Source organism: Odontesthes bonariensis, chromosome 4 (genome assembly GCF_027942865.1).
Source record: "Odontesthes bonariensis isolate fOdoBon6 chromosome 4, fOdoBon6.hap1, whole genome shotgun sequence".
In the NCBI taxonomy this organism is placed as follows: Eukaryota; Metazoa; Chordata; class Actinopteri; order Atheriniformes; family Atherinopsidae; genus Odontesthes; species Odontesthes bonariensis.
The window spans coordinates 28,949,477-28,973,181 of record NC_134509.1 but is presented as its reverse complement, the minus strand read 5'-3'; the positions used below and the strand labels follow the sequence as shown (position 1 = coordinate 28,973,181).

General features: G+C 40.2%; 1 protein-coding gene across 4 annotated transcripts; it reads left to right on the top strand.

The window, feature by feature from the left end:
• Positions 1 to 428: 428 nt before the first annotated feature.
• Positions 429 to 23,651, top strand: tmod1 (tropomodulin 1). 4 transcript variants are annotated; one of them, XM_075463868.1, is made up of 12 exons: positions 429 to 757; positions 5,683 to 5,762; positions 5,899 to 5,956; positions 6,271 to 6,407; positions 9,849 to 10,005; positions 12,156 to 12,272; positions 13,769 to 13,858; positions 14,790 to 14,920; positions 18,102 to 18,209; positions 18,340 to 18,483; positions 18,832 to 18,976; positions 21,889 to 23,651. In XM_075463868.1, the coding sequence occupies exons 4-12, from the start codon at positions 6,285 to 6,287 to the stop codon at positions 21,945 to 21,947; spliced, it is 1,074 nt and encodes a 357-aa protein (XP_075319983.1). In that variant the 5' UTR covers positions 429 to 757; positions 5,683 to 5,762; positions 5,899 to 5,956; positions 6,271 to 6,284; the 3' UTR covers positions 21,948 to 23,651. The 4 variants fall into 4 exon arrangements, with proteins under 4 accessions (XP_075319983.1, XP_075319984.1, XP_075319986.1 ...); XM_075463869.1 differs by having other exon boundaries at positions 5,683 to 5,778; XM_075463871.1 differs by lacking the exon at positions 21,889 to 23,651 and adding an exon at positions 19,732 to 20,476.
• Positions 23,652 to 23,705: the final 54 nt, after the last annotated feature.

The following is a 23,705-nucleotide window of genomic DNA, read 5'->3' as shown; positions in this document are numbered from 1 at the left end:
GTGATCGCTCTTTGAAGGGGCCCCAACACTTGAGTCAGCCACCTAGTGGACTCAAACCAGAAGACTTTTCATGCCTCTGTTGGTACCCAATATTAAGCTAAATGAAAACAAGCCAGCTAACTTAATTTCAGCTGCAAATATAACTTAAATACTTGTTATGTGCTATAATAAAGTTTCGGGGCGCCGTTTTTCCTCAGAAATGATGGCAACAAACGGTTGATAGAGGGCAATTTCCTGGCTGTACCTTTGCAGTTGTCAAGCGAAAATGCTGCGGAGTGTTACCTTGTTTGACATCCTCGCAAATACGTGGCTTTGCATTGGAAAAACAAAACCCAGGGAGATGAAGCTTACAGTTCCTAACCACTGGTTCACTTCATGACATCACTGGAGTGACAGGGCTGCCCCGTGTGGGGGGGGGGAGAGAGGAGGAGGAGAGGAGGAGGATCTCTCCCAATAAGTTTACTTTGTCCTTTGCGGGAGATGAGATTCAGCCTCCGCAAACGCAAGGAGAGTCGACCGGCACTTGAGGAGGGAAACCGTGTGTTCACGCTGAAATCTGCTGGATGATTCGAGAGCATCTGCGGGCCATGGACGGTTCCGTGTAGCGGAGTTTTTGCGGATTCCCGGGTTTGCGCGCCTGCATCGGAGCGGACCGCGCACTGCGACTCCAGGCGGCTCTGAGGGAAACCATATCTGGTCAAAGTATTCGTTGCTGTCACCCAGCGGGGCCGATTGTCTATAAATAGCGCTGGAGGAGGTACGTAAATTAATGCAAAAATTACAGTCTGCGGACAGTAACGCAGTCAAATAAGTGAAGACTGACTTTGCAGCTGATAGTTTAAAAAGTTACATGGACAGAATGAATGTCAGTGAGAATAATGAGGGTTTCCTCTTGAAAACAAAGAAAAACTATTTTCATATAACTTGTTGTTCATCTACATCTTTGTGGAGAATGGTTTTGGAGGTTTCGGTCATGAAAACAACGCACCCTTACACAAAAGTCCCTCAGAGAGAGAGAAGCAATGACAACTGCTTTAATCACATAAAAGCTCAACATATGTGAATTATACTGACACCACTCTTGATAAGTTGAACTTAATTTTATTTTGATTATGCTCTTCAGCAGAGTGGTCATCATTGCCTCAGTGCTGCCTGGTGCTTCATCTAAAACACGCTCAAATGCATTCAGAAGTTTGCCATTCACCTCTTGGTTTAGTGATGTATCACATTAGCAGCCAACCTGAAACCACACTCTGATTAGTGAAGGGACAGTTGACAAAACATGGCGACATTTTGACCTCTGCAGAATGCACAAATGGCCTGACCTCAGGTCTAAGGCAGCGAGTGAGCTGCCATGTCCCTCACTATACAGATTATGATATATGACTCCCTACTGGTATCCAGAGTGCAGAGGGGGGGGTGTAACAGGCGCAGACACAGACGGGTGCAGAGTCCTCAACAAAATGAAGGACAGCTTAATTTGGTCTGCAAAAAACACCTTCATTTAAAGAGAAATGGACCCCTGCATTGCAGTCCCGGCAGAAAACACACACACAGCCTTTTTGTGTACATGCGTTGTGATGCTGCTGAGAGAAGCCAGTTGTCTCTCAGCTGTTTTCTTCGGGGCCATTCTGACAGCGTAAGTCTTGAGGCTAGAATTCCTTTGCCATTAGAGAAAGAAAGTACACAACTTTTCTATTCTAAGGATTCATGTATCAGGACATAATAAGAAAATAAAATTAAATCACCTGGTTTTTACCAGGTTTAAGGATGAGGTAAATGCAGATGAACAACAAAACATAACATAGTACTCAATGTCATTGTTTATTTAATTAAAATTGAGTCAAAATGCAGAAACTTTGTGGGAAAACTCTGTATACCTTTACTGCTTTCACAGGAATTTAAAGGGAAGTAGCAGCCATGGCTGATAACCACACACACATGATTAATTGATCATCAGCAAATGTGATCATCTCCATAAAAGCAGGAGTTTTTCTGGTCTGCAGCATTCGGATGTGTGCTTTAATACAGTGCCAAGGAGGAAAGACATCAGATGTTAACTTTGGGAAGCAATTGCAGCCACAGGACCCGGGCACCTTGAAGTCATTGATTCGACTTTGAAGCCCTCTGTACACTAAAGTATTCCAGAGTCGATATGAAGCCATCTTTTCGACAATTGAAGCTTGGTCAAAAATTGGCTCATGTAACTGGAAAATGATCCCAAGGACAGCAGCAAATCTGCTGCAGGATAACTGAGGTGTTGCAGTGGTCCAGTCAAAGTCCAGACCTCAATGTGACTGAAGTGCTGTAGTTGGAACCTGAAAAGAGAGATGCTCATAAACAAATGCTGCAAACGTCAATGAATTGATGTAACATTGTAAAGAAGAGTGATCAAAACTCCTCAACAATGTGAGAGTTACAAGGTACTGATGCTAAAGGTGCTTCTACATGAAATTGAATCATGGGATGCAAATCAAATCAAATTTATTTATATAGCACATTTCATGTACAAACAATTCAAAGTGCTTCACATAAAATAAAAGCATTGCAGCAGGGAGTGTAAGAAGCATTAAAAATACATAAAATAATATAAAGAGAAACAAATAAAATAATTTAAATGAATTTAAAAACAAGCAACAATCCAGATAAGTTAAAAGATATTTCATGCATAGACACATGAGAAAAGAAATGTCTTTAACCTGGATTTAAAAATGTCTCCATTTGGTGAAAGTTTAATCTCCACTGGCAGTTTGTTCCACTTGTTTGCAGCACAACAGCTAAATGCTGCTTCTCCATGTTTAGTCTGGACTCTGGACTGGACCAGCTGACCTGAGTCCTTGGATCTAAGAGCTCTGCTGGGTTTATATTCTCTGAACATATCACAGATGTATTTTGGGCCTAAACCGTTCTGGGATTTGTAAACCATCAGCAGGCTTTTAAAATCTATTCTGTGACTGACTGGAAGCCAGTGTAAAGATTTCACTAAATGTTTTTTTTTTATTATGTCCTGATATGTAAAATCTTAGAATTGAAATCTCTTTTTCACATGACTGTAACATAAAATTGCTTTCCTCTCCCCACTCTTTCTTATTGTACTTCAATCTTTCCCATTTTCAATGGGAAGCTCCAGTTTGACTGATATGTAATGACCTATTTAAGATATTAGAATAAAAATGTGTGATTTGTCTTTTTTGTTGTTATATTGCTGGTAGAGAACTGGATTTTGTAGCATGACTTTTTGTGGCAGCCGGAGATTTTACTGACGTAAGACGTGTCAGTTACACATCTCTGCTGCTTGAAGACATTGAGCAGGAAGTTTTCTTCTTAAACATCCAAAAGTCACTGTCGTTTAACTTCCTGCTCTGTTTAATGTTCTGATTTATTGTCTGTAAGAGGTTTTGGCCACTCTGAGAGCATGTGAGTGTAGAAAAACAAAACTCACAAGTTCACCAAAGTTTATATTTAACTTGATGGATTTACTGAAGAGAGTGCTGGAAAAACACCTTTTTATAGGTTAGAACTTTGACAAAGGCTGTGCTCACAGGAGAGCAGATAGAGGAAGAGAGTCACGTCAAATTTCTGTGACTACCTTCTGGCTCAGGTCATCTCCAGTTTTCTTTGGTCTTAGCTCCGTGAATGTCCCCACAATGGAGCAGAAGCTTGCAGAAACTTTATAAAAACACTCAAGGGTCTGTTTGATATCATCAGAGCATGTCGATGTCTTCCAGTTGACTTGCAATGTTGTTTGGCGTTCAGCCCGGTTCTTGATCTCAAGTATTTGGAAACTTGTCATGGCGTTAGAGAAAGCAGAAGAAAAGAACAGCAAGCTTGACCCCGCTTCTTCGGAGATCAGCCAAAGTACACTTGCTGACATATGTGACATGAAAAGGAAAAGTTTGCACCCACATTTGTACTCGCTGAATTTTCTCCTCTTTGGCTGGTTTTGGGCTTGAGCCAAACAGTTTCTGCTTAATTTGTGAATAATCTCATTATTTGATGCATGCTATTTAAGATTATAGAAAGTGTCATGTTATCATTGTCACCTCAACACATCTCTGAATCTGACCCAAGGCTCAGAGACGTCCCTTGTGATGAGTGTTAGGTGTTTTGAGACCCAGAAAAGATCAGCTGCAGCTGATCCTTCCTCTCCAAATCTGCTTCCACCACCAGGACAGAATTGGAGAGAAAAAAAAGATAACCATTGTGTCGTCACTGCTATCTAAGAAAGAAAAAAGTGTTACCCTTTTCTTCAGAGCCCTTTGAGAAAGAAAGGAAAGCTGCAGTTTACGCGTTTTGATGACACCTTTGACATTACTTTTTATTATAGAAAGAATGCAGTCATTGAACTGTCTCTTGCCACAAAGCTGTGGATAGATTTCTTGTAATTATGTATTATGATAATAAAAAAAATCCCCTGTGGGTTCATTTAAATTTTTAATGTTTTGGGATGTTGGGTAGGTCAGTGGGTTGACTCGGCCCTCCATATAAACCGGAGGCTGTAGTTCGAATCCTGGCCAGGGGCCCTGTGCTGTCTCTAGTTTCCCCCTCTCTGCCCATTTTCCTGACTTCTTTCCACTGTCAATATAGACCACACCTTTATTTATTTATTTATTTTTTAAATAGGTCATAACTTGTCATGAATTAGTGAGTTAAAGCCCAGATTTCACAAAGTTGTAAATGTACAGATTTGCTTAAAGGTTGGACAATTGTTAGCCACATTAATTGTGACTATGAATTGGGTAAAATAGAGACATTCGGTTTCGGCATCCAAACTTCAGCCACTGTACAGTGTACCAGTGTGTTTAACTGAGACTAAATAGGTTTCTAACTAATTCTGGACCTCTATAGGACCAAACATTTTGGTTTGGTTTGGTTTCATTTGGTTACTTAAAAAGAGACGAATTAGTGCTTAATTCCACTTCTTTTTCTTTCTGTTAAATATACTGTAAGACTAAAGGAATGTTTAGAAGCTTTAACATATTAAAACGTCCACATTTGAGGATGTGGTTACTGTATACCCATGACTGCCATCTTTTACAGTCCCTTTTATTTGCTTTTTGGTTGTGTTTATGCACCTAAACCAATTGGTTAGATTTATGCTTTAAAAACTACTTCTCTTTTGATAAACCTACCTACAACATATACAAAAATTTTTTTTTTCCCTGCTGCATCTATAAAACGAAATGGGCTTCAGGCATGAAACTAACCCAACAGTTGAGTTACATTACTCTGAGATTTTTGTTCAGGTGTGTGTGTTAACACAATGCCAAGGAGGAAAGGAGAGACCAAAGTGCATATGTTTGACCATGATTTTATTATTATGTCGATAAGCAAAACCTTAGCGTGGAAAGAGGGTGTCTTTTTCATATGACCAGAAGCTAACAAGTTGCTGGTTGTTGTGTCATATTCACTAAACAGAAGCGAGAGTGTTGTCAATTTTTCTCTCCAAATATTTTGGAACAAAGCAAATAAGCACAGTCCAAAATCGTCAAACTTTTATTAAAGACCAACTATCCCAAATTAAAACCAGCTAACCACTAATTAAGAAATACAGTAAAAGAAGAGGAAATAACAGATCTGTTCATTAGCAGTGCACATAGCATTAGCTAGTTGACCACATTTCCATCTTAGTAAAAGCTTTATAATCTATTTTCTCACATTTCTCTCATTTTGTTTTTTCAGGTGTCTTGCTTTCCTTGAAGCGCTTCAGGCACTTTGCTGCCTTTTTATGCTGTTTTACCCCTGAGGTGGGGATCATTGAGGTGAGCATAGTCAGAAGTAAGAACAACACGTGATGCTCAGTTAGCGTATGTTGTACATCTACATCTTCTTCCACTGATAAACCATTGTCTTGGCTGTTTCCATCAACACATTTTTTTCCCCCCCAAAAAATCTCAGAATTTCCAGACTCCTGATCATCTTCATCTTGTCTTTCTCATTTGGAGGTTTTATTGAGGTGAGGCAGCTGTCTGAATGTCTGTTGACTCAGCGTCACAGGAAAAAGTGATGATAATGATTCAAGTAAAACGTTTCCTTTGATTTCCAATTACTGAATCTCAAGAGGTAAAAGATACGGTAAAAGTATCAAAAAATTAAATGATAGCTGGCAAAACACAGTATTTTAGTGAGGATTTGAATGTTTATTTTATCCACAGTTATCTTTACCTGCCCGCCATTTGGTCACACCTGTGTATGATGTAATGTACTCTTCTTTAGTAAGACTCAGCTGTTATGGTTGCATTTTGTAATAGACAACATCTATTTTTCCAGGCGTGCTGTCCATAATGTCGGTGCTGAAGAAGGAGATGGAGAAGTACAGGGACATAGACGAGGACGAGCTGCTGAAGAAACTCTCAGAGGAGGAGTTGCAGCGGTTAGAGGATGAATTAGAGGAGCTTGATCCTGATGTAAGTTCACAACCCTTTAAGTCCATAAGGAGGGGTGTCTGTCAGAATGTTGGTTTCAGTGGAGAGTTATGGGGTGATACAGGCTTATTGGAACCACTAATGTAATACACTACAGTGAACTGCTTCAAGGTGATAGCAGCTTTTTCTTTTTCTTTTTAATGGTATTAGTACTGTGTATTCAAATGTACCTAATTTACTAATTAAAGTAAAAATAATGTTTTTATGGTTTCCACTGTATTTTACAGTATGTCTATGTCCAACCCCAATTCCAAAAAGGCTAGGACGCTGTGTAAAATGTAGATAAACACAGAATGGAATGATTTACACATCTCATGAACCCATATTTTGTTCACCATGTAAACTAACTGGCAACGGGTCAGTGATATGTTTGGGTGTAAGAAGAGCACCTTAGAGAGACAGAGTCTCTCAGAAGGGAAGATCAACAGTCTGTGTTAAACTGTGTCCACAAATCGTGGAGAAATTTCAGAATAAGGTTCTTAAATGTAAAATTGTGAAAACTATGAATATTCTATCATCTACAGTACATGATATCGCCAAAAGATTCAGAGAATCTTGGGATATCTCTGTGTGCACAAACCTATCTCAGACCTTAATATTGGATGTCTGTGATCTTCACGGCATTAAAAATAGAAATTATTCTGACATGGGCTCACTGCATGGGCTCAGGAACACTTTCAGAAATCATTGTCTGTGAACACAGTTCACCATGCCATCCACAAATGCATGTTAAAGTTCTATCATGCAAAGATTAAACCAAAATACAGGAAAGAAGACCCACGACTGTCGAGCAGCTAGAGTCTCATATCAGACAAGAATGGGACAACATTTCTCTCTCAAAGGTCCATCAAATGGTCCCCTCAGTTCCCAGATGTTTACAGACTGTTGTTAGAAGATGAAGGGATGCTACATAGTGGTAAACATGGCTCTGTCCCAACCTAACCCTATTTCATAACTTTTGCGATATGATCGAGGCTTTTTGAAGATTGAATCCGCTTTAAAGTAGCCAGTAACTACAGTGGTCATATAAATGTAGTAGACTAAAAAGTAATAGCAGTATAACATAAAACAAGTACAAGTACATTAATTACCTCAGATTCTTTACATCAAGTATGACCGAGGAAGTACAGGAAAGAATGTAGTATCTCTAAGCATGAGGGAAATTGACACAACTGTCATAAAGTCAAGATGGGTATTGTTATAATGTTAAAGCTTTGCAGCTGTTTAGTCTTTGCTCTTAATTATAATATTTCTCATTTTGTATTAGCTACAAATAAAGCAATTACAAAACATCCGTAGGGACTGACTTTGTGTTGATCTTTTAGATGTTTTTATTTCTGCATGCACAGACAGAACACAGATTTATCTTGAGTTGACGTGCTGACATTGGCTGTAATAGCTTTCAGATGAATGTCTAACTGCTCGTAAAGAGACTGGAGTCCCTTTCAATGCCAAGGGGATGACTGGTAGGGTTGATATGGAGGACCCTATGTGTTTGTGTATGTGTGTGTGTGTGTGAGAGAGAGACCGATGCCAGCAGTGAGCAACTGCAGGGGCTCCATGACGTAAACAGAGGACACAGTGAGAGGGCAGTGTGTGTGTGCATGTTAGGCTTGGTTGTGCCTTGCCACCTGTTACACAACAGTAAAGTGCCCATTTGCTTTGAAACATACTGTAAGCAAGGTGTCCCACATCAGTTCCTGTAAAAGCTCTGAAAATGCCTCACGTTGGACTGAAAAACACGTCTGTGAGATGTACCGTGACTGTTGAAAAAATAGTTTAATCGATAGTTAAACAGTCTTCAAGAGAACATTTTGTCTTTGTACACGTGTTGTTTCACAGTTCAGCCCAGCCTAGCTTGTTCTGTTTAGTTCTTCTCAGACATCGTGGTCCCATCCTGGCACATCAGCATAAATGACAGTTACATGAATAACATGCTGTACCCTCTGACTAATCATCTAACTGCATGCAGACAAAATGACCAGCTGTAAGTGTTATGAAGCACTGAGCTGCTAAAGAGACAGAAGAGACTCAACACAGCTAAATGGGAAAGAATAAGAGTGCTTTGTACGGAGTACATTTGTCAGTATATTACAAAAATTAAAAACCAGTGCTAAGTTTGCAACTTCTAATTATAGGATTTTGTTAGCCATTTTAATCCTAAGTAGCAAATAAATGTGTTGGTGCAGGTTTTAAATGTCCATATCAACACTTGAATATCGAGATCTCTGAGTGCTGAGAGCAGAGATAAGATATGAAGCTATAAGTAGCGCCTCTAAGAGTTGGTCTTGCATGTTGCTTTAGGTTGAAAATAACTTGGTGTGCTGTAATGGCCTGAGAAACTTCTTGATCTTGTGTCCACAGACAGGGACAGATATGGGATTTACTTTTACCAGCACAAAGATACTGCACCACTATGTCTGCAGCATGTGTAGCTTAACTTGACATGAATTCTGATAATGTTTTTGTACAGAGGATCAAACATTTCTTCTGAAACCTCACTCAGGTGTTTTCCTGTTCAGTCGTGATGAACATGTTTGGTCTATGGTCATCCTGAAAAGTATCTTAGTTCAGTCTTGATTTCAGGCTTCAGTGACTCAGTAGCTCATTGAATTTGTTACAGAACAAAAGGCTTGATTTGCTCAAGTATAATCTCTGCTTTACTGTATTTATGCTGAATATTATAACGCTCCTTTTCTACTGACAAAGTCCGAAAGAGACACATACAGCCATGCTAGCATCTCTGTTGGAGCTCTTTCACTAACAGAGAGTTAAACTTTTATCAATGTACCGGACATTGGAACCAAAAATAGGTTGGTTCAGAATTTAAAATAGTAGTTCCCAGCAAGAACGAGATACCAGTCAAAAAACAGTCATGATGACATCATTAAGAGCCGTGTGCCGAACTTGTGAAAACAAACATCCAAATGTACTTGAATGAAGAGTGGAACTTCTGTCATGGTAAAGTAGTCCGTGTGTGATTGGCTCATTTGTTTCAGGTCAGAGCAGACCCACAATTACATGAAATACAAAATGATTCATGATGAAGTGATCTGTGGGCAGCAAGCCTGTCTTGAAATGTTTGTTTATTTCAATGGGAGAGGGGGCAGCATAAAAGAAAAATGATCACTGATATATCATGCTGCGTTATTCATTCAGTAGATATTACAAATGACCTGCTGGTGGCGCTAGATACATGTACCTGAATCTATGATAATACATGTAATAATTGTCAAGGCATCTCCTTGATAAAATAAATAGATTTTCAGCTTCATGGTGGCCATAGAGAGAAATTAATATATCGCAAGGATTCATCCTGTAGAGATTAATTGTTGAACTATTGCATAGAGTTATTTTAGAGGTAATAGGGCTATATATCTAGAGCCACTCTTTCAAATGATGTAAATTCCTATCATTTTCTAGAATGCATTGTTGCCTGCTGGGATGAGGCAGAAGGACCAGACCAAGAAAGAACCAACAGGAACATTTCAGAGAGACAACCTCCTGGCCCATCTGGAGAAACAGGCCAAAGAACACCCTGACAAAGAAGACCTGGTGCCCTTCACTGGGGAGAAGAGAGGTAGGAAATGGCATTTTCTTTCTGCAAACTATTTTGTAAATTAATTTATTTTTTACACTTAAAGTATTTCTATGAAAAAACAAACTTCTTGGGATTTTGGATCTCCTGTGAGACAAAACAAAACCACAATGAAAGTGTTAGATTCAGGCCTAAACTTATTACATGATGAAGAAACGGCAAACACAGATGCTACATTGGGACAGAGGACCTAAATATTGCAAATTAATAAGTCATTTGAAACAGTGAAATATAAATGGATTAAGAATTTTGAAAAGAAAGTGTTAAAAGTCAGTTAATTATTTATAACATATTCAATGTAAGCATTAACTTTCAAACTAGGTCTCTCAGTAATCTACGAGTAAACTCTGTGGCTCAGCTCCATAAATCCTCCCCTCATCAGGTCCTCAGAGGTCTGTCAGCTGACCAGCACCAGTCTATTGTGGACACAATGGTGTGTGTGTTATGGATGGTGTGAGATGCCAGCCATCTCCATGTGAAACTTTAGAAGGTCTACCAGCCTCTAATCTGATTACACTCTTGGCTGCTGCAATTTTGCTTTAGTGAACCTTCTGGATGCAAAACTGAAGGTGGGGTAGCCACACTCACACAAACAGCCAACTCCGCTTGCGTGGTGTGATTTTACATCACTGTACAATTCAACAAAGGGAGTGCACACACATGATTATGCACACTTGACAAAATCTTGCAGCTCTCCCACCACAAGCCAGTGTTTTATTAAAAGCTCAGAAAGGGTCTGACTGAAACTCGAGGAGCAGACCACTCAAATGCAGACGCACAACTATATTAGTGCAGGCACAAATCTCTTGGACTCTACAGTCAGTCAGATGAAGTGACAACAGCTTGTAATCAGGTGTGACATAAAGGGATACTCACATTCCTGAAGATGGCTCAGCTGTTTTGCAATAAAACTGATTTGTGCAACTGGACTGACGTCTGGCTAACATTACTCTGTGCTTTTATATGATCATATATTAGAATGAGGTACTACTGTGGACACTGTATTTCTATAAGGTTTAAAGTTCTGTATTTGTTTCTACAATCCTGAAGTTCACACTCGATGAGAAAATGTTATTACCTTGCCTGTATTCAGCTAAAACGGTATGATTACAACTTATCTATCATTTGAACTGTTTATTTAATACTGGTGATGCATTTGTGGAATATCCGAGTTGTAATTGGGAGATTCTGACTTCTAAGTATGTACAAGAAAAGGTTTAAGATGTTTAATGTTGAAAAACATTGTTTAAGTGTGCGTGTTTGTTGACATATCGTTGAAAAAACAGTATCTCATAATGTAACAGAAAAACAACACTCAAAGCAGCATTTTGTGTCTGGGTGATTTTCTTGTACAAATGGGCTTTTCTGTTTGTTGTGCTAACTTCTGTCCAACAAATCAAATGAGTTAAACACTGGATAGAGTCCTCTACGTCTTTTTTCTATGATAACAGGGTGACGATTTGACTACCCTCTATGCATTATGCATATGTGTTTTGATGGTGATTTCGCTTAGTAAAGGAGGAAAAGCCTGGACCACAAACAAGGTGTTTCAGGCTGTTCAGGAGCAGTATTGCCTGTGGGAGAGCATCAGTACCTTTGATGTGGACTTTTTTGTAACTTTGCAGACCTTTTACATTCAAATATAAAACACAGAGGGAAAGAGAAAAAATTCAAATTAACTTAATATTTAATATCTTCAAGATCTAAGTTCCCTGCATGCTGCCTCTGTGTCACTTTATCAGTTCTGAGACTTTAGCTTTCTGAGACATTAGAAATAAAGTGGAGCTCTCTGGAATTTTATAGGGTGTAAAATGTCAACTGTGAAAAATGCCTTTGTCTTTTTTACAAGATGTTTATGTTCATATAAAATTACAGTTGATCTTCACAAATATTTTCACATATCGATTGATTAATCCTCTGGGATTGTTTCCAAAATTTCTGCACCTTTTTATAGAAGTAAAACTTATCATTTAAGGAAGTTCTGTCAATTGATTCCCTTTCAAACCTCCATCCATATCCAACCTAAGCAGCAGTGTTTGCGAGACACTTGTCTGGAGGAGAACCTCCACTGAACTCCAAAGGAACACATGTTGTCTCTTGAATACATAAAAATCTCTGACCTGATATTGCAGGAAAGGCCTGGGTGCCTAAAAAGATGGTGGACCCAATGATTGAGAGTGTTACTCTTGAGCCGGAGCTGGAGGAGGCCCTGTCGAGTGCTTCTGATGCAGAACTCTGTGATATCGCAGGTAACGCACCTTTAAACGCCGTAATATGTATTATAATTTCACCGTCGTTTTTTTTATTTCCATGTTTAAATGTTAAAAACTGAATAAACTCTTAAAATAGCATTCATTTTTTAAATAGGGAAACCTAAAATAGATCGAAAAAATAAAACATGCTCAATGATATACACTAATACATTAATCTGTGACATTCTTAGTCTGAGGTTATACTGCCAGTCATATTAAAATGTAGGTGTCTTAACTATTTTTCATCCTCTCCTTGCTCACTAATTGTACAAACACAACATCACGGCTTTAGCTAGTCCTGGTTAACTCTAATTTTCCTCATGCTAACTCTTTTCCATTTCTTTTAGTGCTCTCTCCATCTTCCCACCACCCTTCCGCTTCATCTCTCCAACAGTCTCTCCATTTTCTCCTCCTCTCCCACCTCTGCTGGATCTCTCTTTCCATTAGCTCAACACCGTTCAGGTTATCTATTGACGGCACACCACATTAGCCTGGAACCAGTGTGGTTGTCTGTCATGTTCATGCTGTCGTTTTGTTAAAAGCAGACATTCTGGAAAAAAAGAAAAAAGACTTGTCGTAAAAATAAGAATGATGCCCGTTGCATGTTTTTTACTGCTCATGTAATGCATATAAAGTTTCAGGAAGGTAAATGCTGCAGATGTACAAGTTATTTTGTGCTGCATGAGCAAAAATCTGTGGTGACAAAAAAATCTGTGGCTTTTGCTGTTTTGATTGAACCTTAAGTTCAAAGTATGTTTTAAAATGTCCATGCATTGCTGTAGATGGAAAACTGCTTACTCAGATAAAAAGAAATGTTTTCAGGGAACAAACCTCTTGAGTTGTGATAGGTGGCATGTCCTCAGTACTAAAAGCAGTTTGTCTGCTTTAGTATGAACAACAGTTCAAAGTAAACACAAGAAACTTGTGCTACAAAAAAAAAGGTGGACCAGACTCAGTGAATAATTCCCTGAATTAAACAATTAACCTTGTAATACTGGCTCAGTACCTAATGAAGAACCCCCTGATCCCTATAATCCTTATATAGACCAGTGCGCAGTGCTGACCAACATGTTATTGGGGTCATCAGGTCAATAATCTCTCAATCAAAGAAGGGATATCTCTATAAATGACTTTGTTTGTACAATTCATCATCCTTAGATTAAGTGCTCAGTCAGAAATATATTTCAGACTCTCTGTTCGAGCACCTCATCAATGTGTCGGTTTCACAGGTTAGTATCTTGACATAGTATAGGATGTAGAAGATGAAGTATTTCAAAGATCTGCAGGTCAGCCGAGTAAGAGCAGAGTTGTGGCTGCAGAAATTAAAGGTTAAACTTTGAGACCATACTGATGCTTGTTTAAACTTGTGTGATTTGCTTGTGCTGCTGCAAGTACCTTTGTGAACAAAGTGACCCATAGTGTTTGCAACTAGACACGTTCATTTTTATGTTGATTATCTTTCATTGACATTCTGTCATCTTGCTGTTTTCTAGCTATTTTGGGAATGCACACCCTGATGAGTAACCAGCAATACTATGAAGCACTGGCCAGCAGCACCATAGTCAACAAGCAAGGCCTCAACAGTAAGTAAAACACACACACTTGCACATTTGTACTCACTTGTATGTTACTGAATTGCTATTTGGAGAATTCTTGTTGTCTTCACTTGACACAAACACATGCGGTGCTTAGATATTCCAGAAACAAGTAAAGATGCCCTAAAATAAAGCAGATTGCAAGAAAGTGCAACCGCTGAAGTGAGTTGGGTTAGAATCACTTGACAGAAGAAGGTTTACGTTGCTAAAGACAACTGATTCAATCTTTCTTTCACTTTATACAGGCTCAAACATATTTACATGTTAAAACTTACTAAACAAGTAGTTAAGTAAATGAGCAGACTCACATTGACTCACAGACATACATTGTTCTAAAGCTCTTTCAGGAATACAGTATCTGTTAATTCATCTGTTTACATTTCATTTTATAAACTAGTGTGGAGAGTTGCCTATATACAGACTCAGAAAGCAAGCATTTCACTTCCAAATATGACTAGCACACAAAGAGAGCCAGTTCTGTACCACCTGTGGAAATTGTCTATTTTCCCAATCATGGATGTTTATCTAATTTTCTCACAAAAATACTGTGTTGAATTACTCTGTTAAAGGAATAATTTAACCCGACCACTGTCTGTGGGGAAAAAAGATTGCACTTTTATCATCAATAAGAAGTCCCATGCTTTGTTTGGCACAAAACCCTCATGCAAGCACATGAAGCAAGACTCCATAGCAATCATTTATCCAGATAATGCTGTTTACAGTGTTCAGTGAAGTAGATTTAGAAACTGGCAGACTCCAAAGCTCTTAATCAGAACATGTGTCAAGTAGTGAAAATACGTCATGTTTATACTAATGCTCTGATGATGAGGGTTAGATGTACTCAGGTTGGACTATTTAGCAGAGCAAGTTCTGCCTGCAGCCGGGTCTAGTATAAAGTTACTATACTTGTGTTTCCCAGGTGTGATCCAGTGCACACAGTACAAGCCTGTCCCTGATGAGGAGCCAAACTCCACTGACGTAGAGGAAACACTGATGAGAATAAAGAGGAATGATCCTGACCTGTTGGAGGTCAACCTGAATAACATCAAGGTGAGTTTATTGTGTTGTTTTTTAGGCTAAAAAGAGTGGATATGTCTTAACCCATTGAGGCTGGGAAAGCGTTGCCGCATTTCTACCTTTAAAGCCGGGAGCGCTGTTGCGTCATTCTACCTTTAAGGCCGGGAAAGCGTACACGTCTTTTTTCATGTATAAGGTTGTTTTGCACCAATTATTGACCTCTGCGCCAATTAAATGCATTATAATAGACACGTGAGAGTGTCGTCATGTTCCTCGTGTCATTGTTTTGAAGTTAAGTTTCATCGAACAAGCATGGAGGACTTTCAGTCCGCACACCAGCAGTGAAAGTCGATTTACCTGCAGATGTCACACCGTTGCAGGCATTTAATCATATTTTTACTGAGGAGCTTTGGTCGCATCTCGTTTCTGAGATGAATAGATACAGTTATCAGGTACATCAGACTCCAGCTCGAGCAAAGATGGCAAGGTGGTCCCACGTAACTGTGCCGGAGATGAAAACGTTTATTGGAATGTGTATGGACTCCTTGTGCTGCCAGTACGAAGAGATTACTGGCGATAAAATAAATAATTTAAATATAAAATTTAATTTAATTTAATTTTATTACTGTTTTCTAATTGAAAATAGCGCTGTTCCTGCACTTTACTTTTTATTTTATTTTATTACTGTTTTTTTTAATTAAAAATAGTGCTGTTCCTGCACTTTACTTTTTACATTTTCTATTTTCGTGAAGGTGTATGTAAATAAACTCAATTTCCAAAGAAAGCCACAGGTGTAAGCTCTCAAATACTTTTTGAATTTTGTTTCTATCTGCTACAGAGGCTGAGAAATCAATCATTTAGTAATTGCTGAATTTCCAGAAAAACTTCAGGTTTTAGGGGGTCTTTCTGAAATCGCCTATAGGTTTTACAGGCATTCTTTTCCAGGCGTCTTAGGCCTAAATGGGTTAAAAGGTTCAGTGTGCAGCATGTTGTGTGATCTGTTGAAAGAAATTTGATAATATATAAGAAATATAATATATGCATAACATGCCAGTGTCGAATTGGCTGAAAATAAGCTCTGTTGAGTTTTCATTATTGTAGAAAGGAGAATTTATATCCAGAGATGCTGCAGTCCACAGTAGCCTAAAAGGAACAAACCACAGTTTTCCATGACAATAGTTTTGTAAAACACAACAAAAAATGTTGTTTTTTTGTTTTTTTTACGCAGCACTAAAGATGGAATTGAAAAAGTAGAAATTGCATAAACACAATTCTTTGATGTTTGTAGTATTGAGTGGCTGAAACTACCGACAGAACCCTTCTGAAAGGGGAAAAAAGGGACATTTAAGGAACAATCGTGAGTTGCCATCCATCCATCCATCATCTTCCGCTTCTCCGGGTCGCGGGGGCAGCAGCTTGAGCAGAGAAACCCAGACGTCCCTGTCCCCGGCCACTTCCTCCAGCTCTTCTGGGGGGACCCCGAGGCTTTCCAGGCCAGCCGAGAAACATAGTCTCTCCAACGTGTCCTGGGTCTTCCCCGGGGCCTCCTCCCAGTGGGACGGGCCCGGAACACCTCACCAGGGAGGCGTCCAGGAGGCATCCTAACCAGATGCCCGAGCCACCTCATCTGACTCCTCTCGATGCGGAGGAGCAGCGGTTCTACTCTGAGCCCCTCCCGGATGACCGAGCTTCTCACCCTATCTCTAAGGGAGAGCCCAGACACCCTGCGGAGGAAACTCATTTCGGCCGCTTGTATTCGCAATCTCATTCTTTCGGTCACTACCCACAGCTCATGACCATAGGTGAGGGTAGGAACATAGATTGACTGGTAAATCGAGAGCTTCGCCTTCTGGCTCAGCTTCTTTTTTACCACGACGGGCCGGTGCAGAGCCCGCATCACTGCAGACGCCGCACCGATCCGCCTGTCAATCTCCTGCTCCATTCGTCCCTCACTCGTGAACAAGACCCCGATATACTTGAACTCCTCCACTTGGGGAAGGATCTCATTCCCGACCCGGAGAGGGCATTCCACCCTTTTCCGGCCGAGGACCATGGTCTCAGATTTGGAGGTGCTGATTCTCATCCCAGCCGCTTCACACTCGGCTGCGAACCGCTCCAGTGAGAGCTGAAGGTCACGGCCCGACGACGCCAACAGAACCACATCGTCCGCAAAGAGCAGAGACCCGAATCTGAGGTCGCCAAAACGGACCCCCTCAATGCCCTGGCTGCACCTAGAAATTCTGTCCATAAAAATTATGAACAGAATCGGTGACAAAGGGCAGCCCTGACGGAGTCCAACCCTCACAGGAAACATGTCCGACTTACTGCCGACAATGCGGACCAAACTCTGACACAAGTCATACAGAGACCGAACAGCCCATATCAAGGGGTCCGGCACTCGATACTCCCGGAGCACCCCCCGCAAGAGTCGAACGCCTTCTCCAAGTCCACAAAACACATGTAGACCGGTTGGGCGAACTCCCATGCACCCTCCAGGATCCTGCTGAAGGTATAGAGCTGGTCCACTGTTCCACGACCAGGACGAAAACCACACTGCACCTCCTGAATCTGAGATTCGATTATCCGGCGGATCCTCCTCTCCAGTACCCCCGAATAGACCTTACCAGGGAGGCTAAGGAGTGTGATCCCCCTATAGTTGGAACACACCCTCCGGTCCCCTTTTTTAAAGAGGGAGACCACCACCCCAATCTGCCAGTCCAGAGGCACTGCCTCCGATGTCCACGCGATGCTGCGGAGGCGTGTCAACCAAGACAACCCTACAACATCCAGAGCCATGAGGAACTCAGGACAAACCTCATCCACCCGGGGCCTTGCCACGAGGAGTTTTTTGACCACCGCGGCAACCTCGGCCCCAGAAATGGGAGGCCCCACGTCCGAGCTCCCCAACTCTGCTTCCTCATCGGAAGGCGTGTCAGTAGGATTGAGGAGGCCCTCAAAGTATTCCCCCCACCGACTCACGACGTCCCTAGTTGAGGTCAGCAGAGCCCCGTCCTCACCATACACGGTGTTGACGGTGCACCGCTCCCCCCCCTGAGCCGCCGGATGGTGGACCAGAAACTCTTCGAGGCCGTCCGGAAATCATTCTCCATGGCCTCCCCGAACTCCTCCCAAGCCCGAGTTTTTGCCTCAGCAACCGCCGAGGCCGCGTTCCGTGTGTTTTGCATTTATAATTAGTGTCTTTTTCTATACCCAGAATATCCCCATCCCAACTCTGAAGGCGTATGCTGATGCTCTGATGAAGAACACTGTGGTTGAGAGATTCAGTATCGTAGGAACCAGGAGCAATGACCCTGTAGCATTTGTAAGTAGTGAATACAAATGTACTGTATTGGAAATGTATACCCTGTTACGCTACAAGTACCACTTTTAGAGCAAATGGTTTCAAATCAATGCTTGAATTATGTTTCAGTGTATGCTGTGTGTTTCCTCAGGCCCTGGCAGAGATGCTAAAGGCAAACACGATGCTGAAGAGTCTGAATGTTGAGTCCAACTTCATAACAGGAACTGGAATCCTGGCCCTCATCGAGTCATTGCAGAATAACAGCACACTACTTGAACTCAAAATTGACAATCAGGTACCAGGGAACACATGACCTGCTGCGTGCAGATTCAGTTTACACAGTCTGTCGCTGCCACTTCACTCTAATGCCTCTTGATCGCAGTGTGATGTGTCATCCTGCATGGTTGTGCATCCATGACTCATTTCTCCCTCAGATGTTTTATAACCTTGCTTTAATATTTTTTATATGTCATATGGCTTGTGGCTATTATTCAATGTTCCTTGATTGAAATAATATAAAAGACTCATTGCTACCCTTTCATTCTTAGTTGCCAAAGGAGAGGATGGTAATCATTTCTTGAGCCCTCTTAATCTTTCTTTTAATTGCTTTCAACCCCTTTATTTCCATCCATCCAAACACCAGAGCCAGCCGCTGGGAAACAAGGTGGAGATGGAGATAGCCAGCATGCTGGAGAAAAACACCACATTGTTGAAGTTTGGATATCATTTCACCCAACAGGGCCCACGCCTCCGGGGCTCCAATGCAATGATGAACAATAACGATCTTGGTGGGTGTCACACATGCATACAATACATACACTTACATGTAGGAAGTGAGATAAGTTTCAGTGGTAACCATGACAAAAGTCTTTAAGCTATATTCAAACCTTTAAAGTACATACTGTAACTGATGACAGAGCCACCTCTTTATGCTCGAGTTGGTTATGTAACAATTTTTCAGCAGTGTAGTATTTGGCCGTGTTTGTCGACGTGTGCGCCAGTGCTGCTGACACCTTATCTTCACTATATCTCCTCGAATTCTACTTCAATCAGAGACTAATAGAAGAACTGCAGTGATATCATCGGTTGGTAACTCGGTAGGATGGCCAGAGAGCCTCAGCCAACGAAAACAGTACCTTCCTGGGTTATGACATCAGCACTAAGAAAAGACTTGTGCATGAGAGAGAACATAATGTAATGATTGAAGTAACTTTTTCCTGCTCTGCACATGCACAAACTATTTGGGTAATTCTTCCATACTATGAGTTCATTTTTCGTCTATGATCATACCAAAGGATTTTTGGTGAGCTTCACTTGTTTATATTGACTTAGATTGACAAAAAAATGTTTGATTCAGAGGTATGTTGGCTGTATTCACAGTCCTTAAAGGTTTTAGGTTCAAAATAATCTTTGATAGTGTTTCATTGGATGTTTTGTCTTTTGTGGAGATATAACCTGCTCGTATTGTGCTCCAAATAAGTGCGTGTGCATGTGTGTCATCATTTGTAACAATTTTCTTTCAAACCCTTTTTTCATTTTCAAGCCCGGGTTGTCAGGTCAGAGTCAGACGGCACCTTCACCCTAACTCTATCTGTTCCTGAGCTGGAGAGAGCCTTTGGAAAAAAATTCAAGTCCAAGACTAAGTAAAACATAGATACAGCTGAATCCCAAACACAACATGTTTGACTGTTCAGCCTTCTCTTTCTGCTGCCAACATCCAGACTGTCGGAACCACTGCCACCTCCTGTCATACTCTCTTTCTTCTTCGCATCACTCTTGTCATGCCAGGCTTTCAAAGCCCAGTCTTCCCTCTCTAGTATATTTCCAAAGAAATTAATATTACGGAAGTTATTGCAGTGATATTATAATCCACCATTTTGAATAGTAAGAGGAATAACCATCAAGTAAGATAGAATTTTGCCAACAGTCATTGAGATGACATGGATGTACATCTCTGAACTCTGCTTCTCTCATACTAAAGTATATAGATAGATAGAAGGATAGAAGCATAGATAGGATAGAAGCAGAGTTTAAAACTGATACTGAGCTAAAGATAGATTCCCAACTCTCTGGAAAGCAGCATCCTCTGAACTGAATATCTTTTCAGTCTTTACGATCTGAGTGTACAGGATCAAACTTCCATCTTCTTTTGCTTGAAAGCTGGAGAAATCTGTTGCTTCCTTAATCATTTTACCATCGCAAACGTGCTGTATCTTTTAAATTCCTTCTCTTTGGATCTGTCTCCTCTCCTGATCTGCTGTGTTTTTTTTCCATACTTCTGTTGTCTTGAGGAATTTGGCTCACTCTGCTCAGGCAGTCTTTCCTCTTCTCTACTAAAGACTGTACCTCAGTACTTTAAGCTAAATCATCCTCAGGAACCCTCAAGAACCTCAAAAAACCTGGGTTCATGTTTTGGAAATGGGTTCATGGTTATTGATTCATTGTTTGTTTTTTTATGTAACAAACGACGTTCATGGCAAAATCACAATCCAAACTGAAGTGTATTGAGATTAGGGCTGGGCGAGTGAACTCATTATTATCGCGTTAACTCCGTAATTATTTAACGCCGATAAATATTTTATCGCGCATTAACACAGGTTTTTTTTATAAAATAATAACAATTTTTTGGGGGGCTTTTGTGCCTTCAATGGATAGGAACATTCAGAGAGACAGGAAGCAGGGGGCAGAGAGAGGGGGAACAACACACGGCACAGGGCCGTCCGATGCGAGACTCAAACCGGGGCCAGCTGCAGCGAGGACTGTAGCCTCTTGTACATGGGGCGCCTGCTCAACCCACTACAGCACGGACCACCCCAGTTTTATTATTTATTTTATTATTGTACAAGTCTGTTGCTGTCTGCTGCAGAACTGGAAAAGAAAGTAATCGGCGGATCCACCAAACATGGAGAAGGGTACCGAACTTTTACTCTGTCATTTTCATTTTAAAGTTCTTCCAGACGGCGGAGTCAACAGAACCAAAGTCATCTGTAAACACTGCCAAGTTGAATTGTCTTATCACCAAAGTAATTCCAGTCTAAAATATCACTTAAAGGCAAAACACACAATTGATAGCAGCAAGTCATTCAAGGAAACAGACAGTGGAGCGAGGCTTCTACATAAAAACTACATAAAAATGCTGATGTTAAAAGTGTGTTTGCACAACAAATGTTATGGCACTTTCATTCATATGGCAGCACATTTAAAATAAAACTAAATGCTAAAAGCTACACACTACTTTTGAATTCATTTTGGATTTTGCGTACAAATGCGATTAATCGTGATTAATCAGGGAAATCATGTGATTAATTAGATTAAAATTTTTAATCGTTGCCCAGCCCTAATTGAGATTCAATGCAAATTTAAGTGTCTTTTAACTGGGCCAAGAGGTACACTAGTTCAGGTTTAAGCATAAATTTCAGCCTGCGTAGGCTTAGTAAGGTTTCCACTAATTATTTCCACAGTCCACATTGAGGCTGATCCAGTCCTGTGCTTATCGGCTTGCGTCTTATTTTCTTTCTTCCTTCTCCTGCCATTACTCTTTACCTTTGCAGCTGCCAACTGTGTGAAAAGTTGTTCAACTTTACTTTTTGTCTTGCTTTTTGAAGACACTTCCCCTCCTTCAGCTGTTTCTCTTACTTCATGTGTTTTTTCTTCTTTTTGTTTTCCTTTTGTAACTCTCAATGTTTCTCTCCATCTTCAGTAAGAAAGAGAAGGCTTGAGGGAGGACCCATCTTCCCAAAGTGTCGAACGAATGTGTAGAAACCAGGGCTGCCTTCAACTTCCACCAGCCATCTGTGACCCCATCATCATCCTCACACCCAGCAACAGTCCACTATGACAGGTTCAATTGTTTTAACTTACAGACTTTTATTTGCTACATGTTAAAGGATCCAATTGGATCAATCAGCAGCATCATTCGGAGCTCTCAGTGCATGCGAGAACTGTTATTTTGTGCTGGGAAGTTTGTATTTTCACATTGATTCTAGGTTGGGACAATAAAAAACTTTTGCTCCTTGTACAAACTAACCAGGCGATGCATACTTTGCCATTTTGAATCCTTCACTATCTCATCAAGTGTCCTAAATAGGGTATGGTTTTCAATGTGGGCCCATTGGAAAGGTGATGGTCAACTTTTGGATATCACTGTTTCTGTGATTTAAATGAATTACAATGAACATTGCTCTGTAAATGAGTTGTGTTGCCATTACTGTTGTTTTCAGCAGTTCTGTCATCACTACAGGGTGTTTTCTACAAAACTTTTCTACAAACTAAATGTCTTGAACTATTACAAGAAATGCTGTAAAACCGGATGTTACACCCATTTAGTGAGTAGCTCTGATATTAAGCTATACAGATGTTTGAGTCCTGGTTACTGTGGGAATTGTCACTATATGCATAAGATATTTATTTTAGACAGACCTGGGAGAAAGAGTTACAGCCATTCAAATAGCTTGGTCTAACTGTGCTTGATTGCATAAAAATGCTTTAAAATTATATTCATAAGGCAGTGTTTATATTGGCAGTACTTGCTAGAAAAGGCAACTTCCATTTCCCCCCCCATAATTAGATATTCTATGAGCAATTTATAAGAAAGAGGGAAGAAGATTACCTCCAGCTAACTTTGTAAGTCAGACTACAAAAATCAAACAGCCAAAACCAAGTCGAGCAAAACAGCCAACAAGTATTTTAATGCATTTGTGTCACGATTTCATCCAGGTCTGGTTTGTTGATTGTGTTTGTTTATTTGTATTTACTGGAGCTAAAATTTCAGTTTTAATATCAAATGGTTGTTACTGTAATTTACTATAACAGGTTTCACACATAATGCCTCAAAGAAGAAATCTCTTACTTTTTTTACAACAGTACTCAGATTACAAATATCCACCTATTTTGGTAGAGAAATGCTGACAGACTAATTGCAACAATTTTCAAAACTTGTTCAACTCTGATGGGTCGTCACTGAACATCTGAAGCAATCTTTTTACTCAAGGTTTTTATAAACTCCAACAGCTTTATGTTGGATAAATGCGGCTGAGAGAACCCTTGAAGCTCCAGTGATTTTCACAGGAAATTGTGTCTTTTTATCAGATCAAGAGGAAATGGGTTCTGGATCACCTGCTTCAAGAATCAAACATGTGTCCTTGAACTGCTTTACCAGAGTATCTGACTCTGGCAGCATGTTTTAACGGTAGACAACCTATTTCATGTTCTTTTATATCCCTGCTTTGTTCTATATTTGTCAGTGCTGAGGGCATCATGCAATGAATGGTAATTATGGATGTAAACATTTGTAACTGAATTCTATATGACAAAGAGGACTCTACTCCCTACACCCACAGGTTTTTTTTTGTTTGTTTTTTTTTGGTGATATTGTAGTGCTTGACTCTGTTTTGTTAAGTAGAACACTGTAGAACTTTTGTTTTGAGATTTTTTGTTTATGGATTTATTAAAGCTTAAAAAGAATTTTTGCTCTTGTATTTTCATCACATTTGCTTTGGATGTTTTCCTGAAGACAAA